Source organism: Siniperca chuatsi, linkage group LG20 (assembly GCF_020085105.1).
Source record: "Siniperca chuatsi isolate FFG_IHB_CAS linkage group LG20, ASM2008510v1, whole genome shotgun sequence".
Lineage (NCBI taxonomy): Eukaryota > Metazoa > Chordata > Actinopteri > Centrarchiformes > Sinipercidae > Siniperca > Siniperca chuatsi.
The window spans coordinates 175,988-190,000 of record NC_058061.1 but is presented as its reverse complement, the minus strand read 5'-3'; the positions used below and the strand labels follow the sequence as shown (position 1 = coordinate 190,000).

The 14,013-nt window shown below is 41.9% G+C and overlaps 1 protein-coding gene across 4 annotated transcripts in view; it reads right to left on the bottom strand.

Annotated features, from left to right (window-relative positions):
• Nucleotides 1-11,920, bottom strand: part of si:ch1073-416j23.1 (rac GTPase-activating protein 1) — a 20,119-nt gene extending 8,199 nt beyond the window's left edge. The window contains exons 1-11 of one of the 4 annotated variants that reach the window (XR_006375898.1): nucleotides 11,655-11,920; nucleotides 10,774-10,903; nucleotides 9,726-9,928; nucleotides 8,201-8,340; nucleotides 6,118-6,190; nucleotides 5,645-5,698; nucleotides 5,424-5,522; nucleotides 4,664-4,808; nucleotides 3,852-3,994; nucleotides 2,647-2,808; nucleotides 1,669-1,764 (exon numbers count right to left, since the gene is read on the bottom strand). Coding sequence is in view for 3 of the 4 variants with exons in the window: in XM_044177972.1 (XP_044033907.1) it covers nucleotides 1,669-1,764; nucleotides 2,647-2,808; nucleotides 3,852-3,994; nucleotides 4,664-4,808; nucleotides 5,424-5,522; nucleotides 5,645-5,698; nucleotides 6,118-6,190; nucleotides 8,201-8,340; nucleotides 9,726-9,928; nucleotides 10,774-10,864 (1,206 nt within the window). In the remaining variant the exon portion in view is untranslated. Of the gene's footprint in view, nucleotides 1-1,668; nucleotides 1,765-2,646; nucleotides 2,809-3,851; nucleotides 3,995-4,663; nucleotides 4,809-5,423; nucleotides 5,523-5,644; nucleotides 5,699-6,117; nucleotides 6,191-8,200; nucleotides 8,341-9,725; nucleotides 9,929-10,773; nucleotides 10,917-11,654 lie in introns of all 4 variants that reach the window. The other 3 variants (XM_044177972.1, XM_044177973.1, XM_044177971.1) reach the window with 3 other exon arrangements.
• Nucleotides 11,921-14,013: the final 2,093 nt, after the last annotated feature.

Genomic DNA, 14,013 nt, shown 5'->3' with positions numbered 1-14,013 from the left:
AAAATTTAAAGTGAACTGATTTAAGCTGCGGATAAAAATCAGTTTTCTCATCATCTTTAACTTCCACACACTTTTTGTGGCACACGTGACAGAATTTTTAAGCTTCTGTAAATGAGATTCTGAACATTAATATAGCAGCAAACAACTGTTTGCTATATAAAGATATAGCAGAGTGATGGCGTCCTGAGCAGAGGATGACATCACACTCCCTCTGGCTGCGTTGTTTTCGCAGCTTCTCTGTGCTGTGTTCATACAGCCGGTCCGGCAGCGTGCATGTTAGTGCACGTGAGTCCCTCCCTGTGAAACTGTTGATGAGAGCTGTTTTTTTCCTCATCTAACGCAGTGAATTAAAAGGTCCAGCGTGGAGAATTTTGTGGCCTCTAGTGGTGAAATTGCAGTTTGCAATCATTTGAATCCCGCTCGCCTCACCCTCCCCTTCCAGGCGTGCAGGAGAAACTACGGTGGCCACGAAACTTGTTAAAAATGTGAAAGGCCCTGTCTAGAGCCGGTGTTTGGTTTGTCCGTTCTGGGCTACTGTAGAAACATGGCGGCCTGCGTGGAAGGGGACCCGCTTCCTCTGTAGATATAAAGGGCGGATTCTAAGGTAATGAAAACACGATTCTTGTGTTCAGGTGTTCAGGCTCCTCCTAAATGTTTACACACTGGACCGTTTTGGTGAGTTTTATTTTGTTTCTGTCGCGAGAGCGATAAAACGGTTTCCTGTTAAACAAAAAGGTCTCTCTCTGTAGGGATCATTTTTTATAATTATTTTATATGTCAGACACTTAGAATAACAATCTGAGTCAGTGGCAAAAACAAGCACTTTTAGTGGATGTACTTTGACGGGCGCATTTGTTCCCAGCAGCCATTGCAGCCCGTTTTGTGGATGTCGACTGAGGCGTTGAGCCAGAATATTTAGGTGAATTAAGGATTTATTTCGACCAAACCAGAGTTGGTGATTGTTGGAACAGTTGAAAGACTAAGAGAGACGGTTTTGGTGAGTTTTATTTTGTTTCTGTCCAGTTTGAATGAAGTTTGTTTCATGATAATCTGTTTTTCGCAATAGAGTCTGGTGGACCATAGTGACCATTTGTTGTGGTCTGAGATGCTGGTGCTCTAGTGCGACATTTAGTGGCAGTGAATGTTGCTTACAGCTCCTTTAAGCTCTGTGATTGGATGTTTCTTGCCGAAATACACCCTGGGAGTCATAGTTGACTTCTCTCCTCCAGTTTTTATGTCCACATACATCTTGTACCTTTGACATTTTAAATCAAAGAACCAAATATTTTCTAACGCAGTTGTTGAAACCAGGCGAATTTTATGTTGATCCAAACTGTAGAAGAGCTAATGGACTTTTACTTCTGGAGCCAGGGCGACTGAAATAAGTCCTCCCACTTTGCAACTCTATTCATCCTCCAGCTAACATTAGCTGCTAGCAGCTGTTAATTTCATTCATCCACATCCCAGAATGCAAAGCTCACCTGGCTTAAGAAGCTTGTTTCCAGACCACTTCCAGTCTTATTGAGGTTGTTTTGGTCTGAGTATGATTGCTGTGTTCAGATCTGCTCTAACAAAATCGTACCAAAAGGTAAAACCAACCAGAGTCTGATTCAACCGGACTGAACGATGCAGGTATGAAAACAGCCGAAAGACTGAGGACGAGCTCACCTCCTCCAGCCCCCTCCGCTCTATCTCAGCCACACACTCCACGATCAGTAGAGGCACTCTGGGAGGGATCGCTGGAGCAAAACCCTCCAACGAGTTCTGATGAGGAAAAGATCTTTAATTTAATTAAAAACAACAACAACATGTGACTCAGGTCTGTAGTTCAGTTAGTTACCTTCAATCTGTTATCAGTCTAAATGGGAGTCTCTAGGGGAGGGGGGTGGATTTTAACGTCACCCGCTCTGATTTTAACGTCACCCGCTCTGGTCAGTGATTAATCCATATGTGGGTCATTTTTCACGCCAATTTACAGCCACGTTTTTTTAGCCTATAATTCTTTATATTTTGTCAAACTGTCCCATTAAAGCAGCTGTCAGCAGCTCCTGTCTGCAGTGGACCCATGGACGGACAGACAGCTGTCTCTGGATTACTGTGAGACTGAAGGAAACTTAAAAACAGGAGGATTCTTAGACACCAGAGAAGAAAGTGGATTTCTGGAGGTTTATTCTGGACAGACATCAGAGATAATGATCTCCTCTGGAAGTGTAAGTCACACTGAGTGAATCAATATGTCTGTGTTCAGATTTCATTGAATTATGATTCTGAGAAGGAGTGCGATTTCTGACTCAAATCCACCTCCTGCAGTATCTTTGCCTCCCCTTCAGCTCTCAGGCGCCCCCCTAGGGAGGCTTTAGTCTTTGGCTGTTGTCTTTGTCCTGCTGAATGTCCATGTCTATCACAGACCATATGCTGTCATTTCACCAGGGTTAAAATGTCGTCCTCAAAGACGAGATAAATTACAGACGAGCATAGTGAAGATTTCATCCCCCCACCTCCCCCTGTAATGTTCATCCCATCTAAATGGGACTTTATTGACTTATCTTTACAGATCACTTTTCACCATGTAGTAGAAACATAAATATGACTGGACTGAGTTTGGTTCTGGAGTATCTGGTCTGAAAGCCCTCAAAAACTCTGCACCTGTTGAGCTGAACCTCCTGCCGTGGCAGTGGCAGAGCATCCGGCAATGAGTTTCTGTTTGCACTCTGGATGAGCGGCCACACGGCAGTTTCTGCACTTCACCGCCATCTTCCCGAAGCGGATCCTCTTGCCACACGGCGAGCATGTCTCCGGCCGGATCACCTGGAGGGAGGCAGTAAATTACACTGACAGACCAGATGTTAAAGCTCAGTCTGTGATCCTAATGTGAGTCAAGCCCACTTACCATCTGTAATGGGGTGCCACATTATACATAAATAACTTATGTAATAATCATTCCTCCTAATCAGTACTTCAATGTCCATTTTTAGGCAGATGATATAGTTTTATATTCCACAGGCTCTAACTCATCTTCAGTCTGCCTTTGATGTTTTACAGTTATTACTTCTTAATCTTAGACTTGTTTAAATGCAGAGAAGACAAGTACATCCACCACTGTCTCTGACTGTCCTGCCATTAAAACTAATGGTACCCAGATCACTCTTTCTGGGTCATACAAATACTGAGGAATCTGGCCCGATGGCAAACTGTCATTCAAGATTCAACATCAACATTTGACTAAGAAAAATAAAACTAGACTTTCTGTTTAGAATTAAAGGCTGTCTGTGTTTTCTAAACCGTAACTATTGTTCAGTCAACTTTACTGCCTGCACTGGATTACTGAGATATTCTGTTCTGTCACGCTGCTCCATCATTAGTTCAACAAAACCCTCATTATCATACTGTATCACACTTTATCATGAATTACACATTTCATGCTCATCGCTGCTCTCTGTATCACAGAGTTGGATGGACTTCTTTACTGACAAGAAGAAATAATTCTCATGACATTTATCTATAGAGCTCTACTGTTAAAACAAACATCTCTCCTCATGTAAATCTCGTAACTACACAATCCAATAACTACATGACCTCAGATATTCCACATGTACACTCTAATCTTGGCACAACTAGTTTCAGGTACTCTGCACCTTTTAAATAGACCTAACTGCAAACTGCCCTCAATCGTGGTTCAATCATTCCCCTTGGAGGTATTAAAGCTTTATGATCTGATGAATATGACTGTTATTATGAATGTTTTTTGTTGTCATCGTCAGGCCTCTCTTGAAAAAGAGATCTCAATCTCAACGAGACTACCTGATAATGAAACGTTTCTATATAAACAGTGTAGTTATGTGGGTTCGTACTGTTTTAGAAAGAAAAACATGTTTCAGGGTTTTCTCAGCTCTGCAGGTATAAGATGCTCTGACTGCAGCACTCTCCTCCGTCTTTGCTTCAGTGTCAGGCTCCGCCAACGTTTCATCACAGGGAAACCACACTGAGGTTTGGTCTGAGGAACAGAAGTGATCTTAATGTTTTGTTTTGTTTTTTTGTTTTTTTTTTCCACAAAAAGAATATCACAGAATTGAGTTTGAAAGAGAGTGTGTGTTTAAAGTCATAGTGTTCAAACTCTCCTGCGTCAAAAAGGTTTGATGTTCTAATTCAGTGTCACTTATTGTGCAGCTCAACAAGCTTTAATCACCGGCTCGCATGGCAGCAAATAATTATACGATAATGTAGCCAATACACATAATTCCTATAATACTACAAACAGGAGAGCTACTCTAACTCACTGCAGTGTTGCCAGTTTTGGCAGCGAACGTTCTGTTGGATGAGTAAATAAATGGTGGGCTGGTGCAGAATAAAAAAAAAAATTACATATATACAACACACTGCACTATAAGCATTCAACCTTGTCATGCATATTTGGGCTTTAACTAGCTATAACATGATAGCTAATATGTGCACAGGAAAATAAAGAGTCAGAGCGTTCAGCAGCTGAAAATCAAACTGAAGACGCTACAGAGACGAGCAGACAGACTGCAGCTGGCCAGAGTCAACAGGCCTCTGCTCTCATTGATGATTAACAAACATCCATAAATACTATGCACTAATAAGAGCAGTTTCATTTCAACAGTTATCGAAGTGAACATAAATAATTAAACCGTTTTAAACTCACCTCCTCCTACGACTGAAACAGCACACTCCTGGGTGAGGGTCCGGGCCGGGTTTTCAGGGGTCTCCTGTGTGATTCCCACCACCATGTGGATCTGACCTCCGGTATCAGGAGTCATCACAGACGCCTTCACTATTGTCTCGACCTCCTGAGTCACACACAAACTCAACTTTAGCCTTCCACTGCTTTGAGTTTTTACAATAGAAATCAGAAATAGAATAGAAATCTATTGAGAGATAGAATGATCATCAACACAGAGTTGCATAATGAGATTTTGTTTTGTAGTTCCCTTTATGCTACTTTATGTTATGGGGTGGGGGTGGGGGTTAGTTCTGTCCTTTAGTATCCTTTGGGCTCTGCGCAGACACCTCACCGAGATCACTGATGCTCGGTGGGTTGGTACCAATGATCTTCTGAGCGGTTTGAATCACTTGCTGCAGAGCTCTCCGGTCTGTGCTGTGCACATCCATTGCCAGTTTGTAATGTTTCCAGTCAGGATGCTTTCTGTTGCTCCTCTGTAAAAGTTAATAAGAACTTGGCACAGGAATTTTGCCTTCTTAAGTTTCCTTAAGAAATACAGCCATTTCTGCAATTTCTTTACCACGGTGGAGACGTAAGAGGACCATGACAGGTTCTCTGTGATGTTCATTTGTCATCTGTTCATTAATATTTTTTCTGTTTTCTATGTGGGTCCCACATCGCCATAAAATGACCAAATATTACCATAAAGTGTATGCTGATGTCATTTTATGGATCTATTTACCTTGTCCACAGTTTTTCTCTCCAGCAGCTCTGCCGACATGTTCCCGCCTCTCCCTCGCTTCCCAGCCGGAGCGCCGACAGCCGGCCCCATCGACGAGCGCTGCAGAGAACCAACAGAACGTCACAAAGTCAGAACTTCAAACAAACAAACAAACCACAAGCATGCTGATAAACATGTAAATGGGACAAGTGGTTTGCTTTCACCCTCTTTGTCACATTTACCCTTTTCTCTCTGGCTCGAGATCTCAGGGGTTTAATGACAGTTGTGTCCAGGTCCTGAAACAATATGAAAAACACAAAGTACTATCACATCACACCATGCTGCTTTCTAATGGAGAGCATGGTTTTTAATGTTTGTCACAACTTACCACAACAGAAACTTGACATATTATCAAGTTTTTCATTGATTTCTTTCCTTTCAGGCAATGTCCTCAACTGACAAGAAAAAAGCCTATGAAAGACTTTGTCTTAATGATATTTTATGTCTAATGTAAAGCCTTTTGATTGACCTTGTTGTTACAAAGATGGTATATAACGGAAGTGAATTGATAAGAATGAAGTGAAATCAACGGATGGCTGGAAAAACAGAAATCAATGTAAAACCTGATAAAAACTAGCAGACTGGTACTTTAATATAGTATATCCTGCAATTTGTGTTACAGTACGAAGAACAAACATCTGTTGAGGTTGTGTACCACATCATCATCTGTCCGATCGTAGCTGATATCAGAGTGAGACAGGAAAGATGACTCGTCAATCACAGACAACCTGAAGGAACAAAGACAAAAAGTTTTACTTTTACAACGCACCTCCAAAGATTCAATAACATGTTGTGTGTGATATATATATATATATATATATATATATATATATATATATATATATATATATATATATATATATATATATATCTATGCTACTACTGCTGAGCCCACTGAGAATCAATCAATCTCCTCCAATCTCATTACCATCGAAACTCCTCAAGAACCCTGGAACCCTGTAAAGAACCTCTACTGGGTCAACCTGAGGAACATCTGAAAACTGCACAGAGCTTTTATAAAAGGTCTGAAAACTGGAACAACCTCTGAAAATCCCAGGGAACTTCTGAATATACCTGGAACCTTTTCACAAACCTTTGCCATTCTTCAAAGTACTGAAATCTCTCCAAGCTACTCTATAACGACCCAGACAAAACCCTGGAACTGTCCAGATTTTCAGAAACCTCCAAGATTAATCACTGAAACCTTCAAGAACCTCTGAAACTTCTGAAATAAATCCTTCCAGTGAAAACAGTGTCCAGATGACTACGACTGAAACCCTTTCTACGATAGAACACTCCTGGACGAATGAGGGACTACACCGTCTTAAATCCTTCCAGACTTAATGATGCATTTTCAGATGTTCTCTCTTGAAATACTAGAGCCTTTATTAAGGTTTGTGTCTTCAGTATGGAAAGTGGACTCATACCTGAGGTCCACTGTTTTGTGGTGGACCGAGACAGTTTTCCCATTTCAAACATAACGAACTCTTGGGAAAAAAAGTCCTTAAAACTCTGTGAGTGTGAAAACTCCTCTAGTCTATCTGTAGCGGCTTTAAGCCTGAATTTAAAACCACCGTTTTCTTGGCATGACGGTTTGAAAAATGGTTTGTTCCTTCAATCCAGCAACACCTGACACCTGATGGAAAGTTTCTACCTACTGTATATCAGAAACCAGATAGATGGCAGATTAGGGGAGGCAAACATTGGTCAGAATGAGAAAACAAGTCAGGTGAACATGCTGGGAAGGATTCAGAGAGAGAGAAAGACCTTCTCTCTTATGACATCCAGATAGTGGAGGCCATCAGGATAAAGTTCATCCTCCATAACATCTATGACTTTCTCCGAAGTCCAACAAACCCTGTCCTGTGGAGACTACAATAAGACCTAAGCTGCACACTGTGTGGACAACCAGCCACTCTGCAGCACATCTCATCATCATGTAAGAAAGCACAGAGTGAAGGTAGAGATGGAGGCACAACAAGGACTTGACAGAAATAACATCTCAGCCAAGAAGAACATGCTGAAACAAAAAGGACCGACATTCATCCACTTTGTCAGAAGAGAGAGCAGCTGGCACCCATGATAGTGGTTTACTGGGACCAGCAACAGACTGGGAGCTGAGGGGAGACCTCAGAGGATGTCTTATCTTCACCTTTGAGATTACCATGATATCTCTCAGGCCCGACTACATTTGGTCTAAAAGCACAAAGAAAATCATGCTTTAGCTGACGGTCCCATGGGAAGTGAAGACGGAGAAGGTCTTCAAGTGAAAGCTCTCAAAATACCAGGCACTGGTGGAGGAATGCACTGACAACAGACGGAAAGTTGGCATCTACCTGTGGAGGTCAGAGGAAGAGGTTTTCCAGACCAGTCACTGTTGAGGGAACTCACCAAGAGTTAAAGGAACACAAAGGAAGAAGATCTGCTACACAGCCAGATAGGAGGCAGACAGATCATTGGCTGAAGATGGAGTAGCATGGTTGAATCAGCCTCATTTAGATTGGGCCTGATCAAACGGATCGGTGCACTTTTGGAAAGTGACAAATAACAAAACACTCTATGAAGAGGGGACCTTAGCTGAGGATGAGCCAGGAGCAACATGGCCACTGTATACAGGTAAATCTCTGATCTCTCTCTAAGGAAATGGCTCCTACACTATCGGTTCCCCAGTGGTCCAAGTGGCTTCATGTAACTTGTTTTAACCCATTATTGAACTACATGTTCAACTCGTCTCTTACCGTTTGCTGCTCCTGTACAGGGTCACATTTGCTCCTTTGTGTTCAAATGCGGCCAGAAGAGATTTCTGTTCGTCGTTCAGACAAGCACTGGACTTACTGTCATGGACCAGGATGTCACACATGAGCTGCATCTGCCTCTGCTGGGAATCATTAGAGACAAGAATAGTGATAAAGTGCTGTCAGCGCCCCCTACAGGCGGCAGAGTTCATTACAAACAACATCCGGATGAGTCTGAACAGCAGTGGAGCTAAACATGTATGTTTGTCCTGGCGCTAGGGGAAAGATCATGGAGTCATTAAAACAAAGGGTTCATCCTCTGGAGAGCAGGAACGTGATCAGGACATTTAACGAACGAGAGAGACTGACAAGTGACAACTAAGTTTCTGTGACTTTAAGAGTAAAACTGTAATATTGACCGGGTTAAACATTCAGCAGAGACAGTGGAGCACTGAGTTTGTGACGCAGCTTCAGATTTTTCTTTGTCTGCAGTGAAACTATCATAAAGATGAGATTTACTGAAGTGATTAAGTTAGACAGGAGAGACCAGACAGAGTTGATTGCCATCCCTTAGAGCCATGCTTCTAAAATGGCTAAAAAATGACAGATTTCTTATTCGTTGACCTAGAATATTAAAGTCAACTGAAATCATATTTAGTCGTCCCTTTCTGAGTCCAAAAATGTTTTTTTTAATGTATTATTGTTATTTTTTTTTATCATTATTAAAAGCAAGAAAAAAGGTGTTTGGGGAAATATCAGAAATGCTCCTTTTCGTCTCAGCCGACTGGAGGGGCGTGTCCCTGTCTCTGTTTGATTGACAGAAACTGGCAGGCTGCCAGAGTACCGGTGTTACACCGTAGAGAACGAGAGAGCGCCGGTGTTACATCATAAGGAAGCGAGACAAAGTAAAGTAACTTGGTCTGTAGCCACATGTCGTGGGCAGACAGCGTGTTGTTAGTGGTGTTGAAGACTAAGAACCACAGCAGCATCTAACCGGACCCAAGTGACATTAGCAGGTACGCTTACATGCTGTTTAACGTGCTGCAGCTGAGCAGCTTATTCGCTATCTAGCCTGTAAACCGACGTTAGCGGTGCACTTTTCCCCGGTGAACGTTTGTTTGGTGCCTCATTCAACAAGCTGCAGGACAAGACATGTGTTCACGTTTGTAAGTTATAGAAGAAGGAAACTTTAGCATGAAGCTAATGCGGTTGTTGTTCAGTCTGTGGCTCTTCTGCTGTGTAGCAGGATGCTGATTGGCCCAGTGCGACCGTCCGCTCTCCCTGTGACACTGACATAACTGCTTTATGCAAACTATCTAAATGCAAAATATCTAAAAAGTTAATTTCTCCCTTTTGGTTTCTAATTTCTTTCCTAAAGGACAAAACAGGAAGTTATTATTCCCGCCTCCTCCCCTCCTCCCCTGGATGTACTGTATGAATCAGTCCTCAATGCAGGCAGCAGTTGTAGTTCTGAATTCAGGTTAAATTGAATCTAACTTCTTCTTCTTGTGTTTCTGTTGGGACTCACCAGGTACTGATAGTCTCCTTCAGTCTTGTAGCGTTTCTTCATCTCCACGTCCAGCTGGTTTCGAGCGTGTTTCAGTTTGACTTCCAGAGCAGCTTTGGCCACGTCAGACTTCACCAGCAGCTCTTTGTACTTCTTCAGCTCCAGCTCGGCATGCAGCCATCGCTTCCTGACCGTCTCAAAGTTTTTCACCACTTCAACAAACTCTGAAGGAGACGCAGAAAAAACAAAACAAAATCAGCATCTACATCATCAACCTGAGACAGTGCAAAATGTTTGGCGAGTAAAAAATCTTAGGACGGGCGTCCAGAGGTTAACATCACATCATCTCTTCTCTTACCTCATCACTTCCTGTCTGTATCTCTACTGTGACCAATCCACTAAAAAAGGACACATCTCAGGGCTCAGAGTCTGCCCTACACCGGCTTTCTGTTGAATTCCATTTTAATTTGATCCAGACTTAAATTAAATAAAACCATTGAATTAAAAACATTAAGTCAGAGACTCCGGACTCTCCTGGATGATGGAACCGTCATACAGAATGTGAAGCTCTGTGATTGGCTGTTTGTTAGTGAAGTACAAATACTACTACTACTACTGTTGATACTACTTTTACTGCTACTACGACAACAACAGCTCATCATGGACAGACTGCAAAGCTCTGTGACTGGCTGTTAGTGAAATGCACCTTGGGAGTCGTAGTTGACTTCTCTCCTTCAGTTTTGGACTTTTTAATCAAAGAACCAAATATTTTCTAACAAAGTTGTTCCTGTTTAGTTCTGATCACTTTTGTTCTGAACACTGAACCTCAAATAACTGAAATAACCGCTCACACTGAACTGTTCTGTTAAAACCGAGTTTGTGCAGAACGTCTGAAGGAAACATTTTCAGGTTCAGAGTCGGCCCTACAACAAATTCCTGTTTAATTATTCTGGACTGAAATGAATTAAAAACACTTGATCTAAATTGTCTCAGGTTCCTTCACACAGATGGCGTGTAAACTGTTCCTGGGTCAGTGTTGTTATGATGTGTTTTAATGGATCAGTCTCACCCAGATCAGTGTTGACACTGTTTTCCTCCAAAGTGATTCTCTGAAGACAAAGAGCCAGCAGCTCCTCCACGATGAGCCGAGACTCCCCCATCACTCTCCAGTCGGACCCCCCCGGCCTCCAACTGCAACACTGAAGGAACAACCTGACTCTTAGTGTAGTGGTTTTGTCCAGGGTTCCTTCTTATTATCACATAAATATAGTTTAATATCTGTTTCCTGATCAAAGTATGATGGAAGAGCAGCAGGGACGATTATTTCTCATTATATGACATGTTTCAGTATTTGAAGAATGATTCTTAATGACGTAATGAATTAAATGAATGGGACCTGGACCCAGACAAGCAGCAGGAAATGGATGGATGGATTAAGCAATTAAAAATAATGAATCACTTTAAGTTGATTCAAGTTGTTGCTAAATATAGGGATTCAACTACAACAATTATTTTCCTAATTGATCCCTGGCAGATTATTTTCCCGATTCATTCATTAATAATTTTTCCAAAAAAATGTGAGAAATGAGTGAAAACTGTGTGTTATACTTTACCAGCCCCAGGTCTTTTATTCAGTTTACTATCAACAGAAAGTCCTCTCATTTGAGAATGACTGAAAAATGTGATTTTCTGTTGATGAATGAATGATTAAAAGTGCTCCCTGCAGGGCTGATGCTTGAGACAGAAACCTTTTTAAAGTAAAATCCCAGCCTGCAGCAGCAGATTTAACACTTTGGTCAATTTAGCACTTTTTAATATTCAGTACTTTAACTTTTCCTTCCTTTCCTTTAAGATTAACTTTAAAACTGCACCGAAACTGTGAAATCACGAAAGCAGCTGAAAACCATACATCAGATAAATGTTTCCCTCCCGGCGTCACAGTCAACCTACCTGCGGCTTTATGCAGGAAACCTGGAGCCGTGCTGTGTTTACGGTTCACCTGTCACTGCTGAGGAAGATCACACTCTTCTGCAGTCTTGACTCGTTCAGATGTCTGATGGTTTGGCTGGCGGAGGTTCTGCGGTATTCCAAATCTGGATCCCACGGGACTCTGATCAAACCGTCCCGAAACGTTCAGGCTCGTTTGACAGCGCAGGTGAGTGAGAGAAGAAATGAAGAGGTGGCAGTCTGAATGCTGGGACTCACCGCAGGCCGAAGGCGCCTCTGCAGCTGCTGCTTTAATTTGTCCTGTATCTCTGACCACGTGACCTCACCTGCTCTTCCTATTGGTGGTGATGTCATCGGTGCGGCTGGTTCATCAGGTGGTTTTTCAACAAAGGTAAAGATATCAGTATCACATTTAATATTAATTGGATGAGAAATTGTTCATTAAATCCTGCTTAGTTTGTTTTTATGTCTGTAACAAAGTGATTGGCTGAAGTTGGCTTGAAGAATTTGATCATGTGACTTTTCTGAACTTCCTGTCAAACTGAACTGTTGATATGGAAGTTAGGAACATTTGGAACAATTCATTTATATTGTTCACAGACGTGCGCACCACTAATGATCGCGAGAGTTGCACACGGAGGCGAGATTCAACACGGCAACTTACTGCTGCGAGATCCATCTGCTACGAAAACCACAACAAACAGTAACACAAACAGCACACGACGAACCTGCAACAACCACAACCACAGAAACTCGCGACACACACCCGGAAAACTTTATCGATCGCTACTACCTACGGAGCAACCCACCCCCGGGTCAAAAGGAAGAAACGGACTCCACCACAAACACAGATGTCAGTGTTTTACAATCCATCAGCCTTAAACATGACCTGCTCGTTACACTTCACTCTGAAATACAAGACATGCGAGTTCGTCCACAACCAGATCCAACACCACCTCCAAATTCTGACCAACACAAATAAACCGTAGACTGTAAACACGTCAAAAAACCACACTGGACATTCAATCCCGGAGGACCTATCCTGATCTTCTCAGGCATACAGGACAAAAACATGGGACGACCTGGAGGCTCAAAACCTTCACGATCCCTCAGCTGAAAATCCCTCAGATACTGTAAACAGTATAAGCTTCCACCTCGTTCACAGACTCCGCACCAGTAAAGCCCCGACCCGTCTTCAAACTGGAACACTACAAACATAAAGAACAATGCTGTGGCCTCCAAGCAGTAATACATCGACTTCAGTGAGTCCTCCTCTAATAAAAGCTCCATCTGAACCTTCCAAACTCACGAAGCAGCACATAGGCCACATACAACCACACAGATCACATCCCTTTGTGCCCCCCCTCCCACACTCCCCCCTTTCTAACTATGGACAATGGTTGTCCTTCCCCCACTTTTGTTTGTTTGTTGTTTTGTTTCTCGATGTCTCTTGTTTGTCTTTGTCCTGTTACATGTATCTCTTTGTCTTGTTCTACCCACTCAGATATGTATTATGTCTACATTCATATGCAGAAAACACACATCCCTACATCTTCATACACTCACCTGCCACATACCTCAAGGAGCAACTCTTTCTTTTATTATCTTCTCTGTATTTCTAATGCAGCCCTTATCCTTTGTTTCATGGAGTGTACGTGGCATTCGCTCACAGGCCAAAAGAATAACAGTCATAGTTAAGCTGAACCAAGTGAAAGCAGACATCTGCCTTTTACAAGAAACTCACCTAAATAACTCTGAAGAACAAATCCTCCACACAATACAACTACTTGCTATTTGTAGCAATAAACAAAGATTTGGTCCATTCTGATTCATAAACGATTGAACTCTTCATAGCTCAATATTGGACCCACGGGGAAGATATATCATAATACATGCCACAATCAACAATAAACTGTTTATAATTGGGAACTTAGCCTACTTGTTAAAAAAAATCAAGGTGGAGTTCAATTGTATTTAATTATTAGATTAATTCAGGTATGTGGTTAAAATATTGTATTATTTTCAACAATTCCATTATATTATTTTAACTTCCAGAAATACCTCAATGCAGATATTTTGTGACATAAACAGAAACATATAGTAGCTTTGGGTTACACCTCCTACTTTGGTTTATTAGTGAAATATGTTCAAATTGACTTCATGAATTGGCACAAAAGTTTGCACAAACACAAGTCTCCTGCTCACTTTAGTGATCCTCTGACTTTTCCTCTACCACCATGAGGTTCATATTATCTTGTTTATTGAAACATCTCAACAACCATTGGATGGATTGTGATGAATGTGTTTTAGACATTCATGGATGTCTGAAATCCCCTCGGGATGAATTGTCATAACTTTGCTG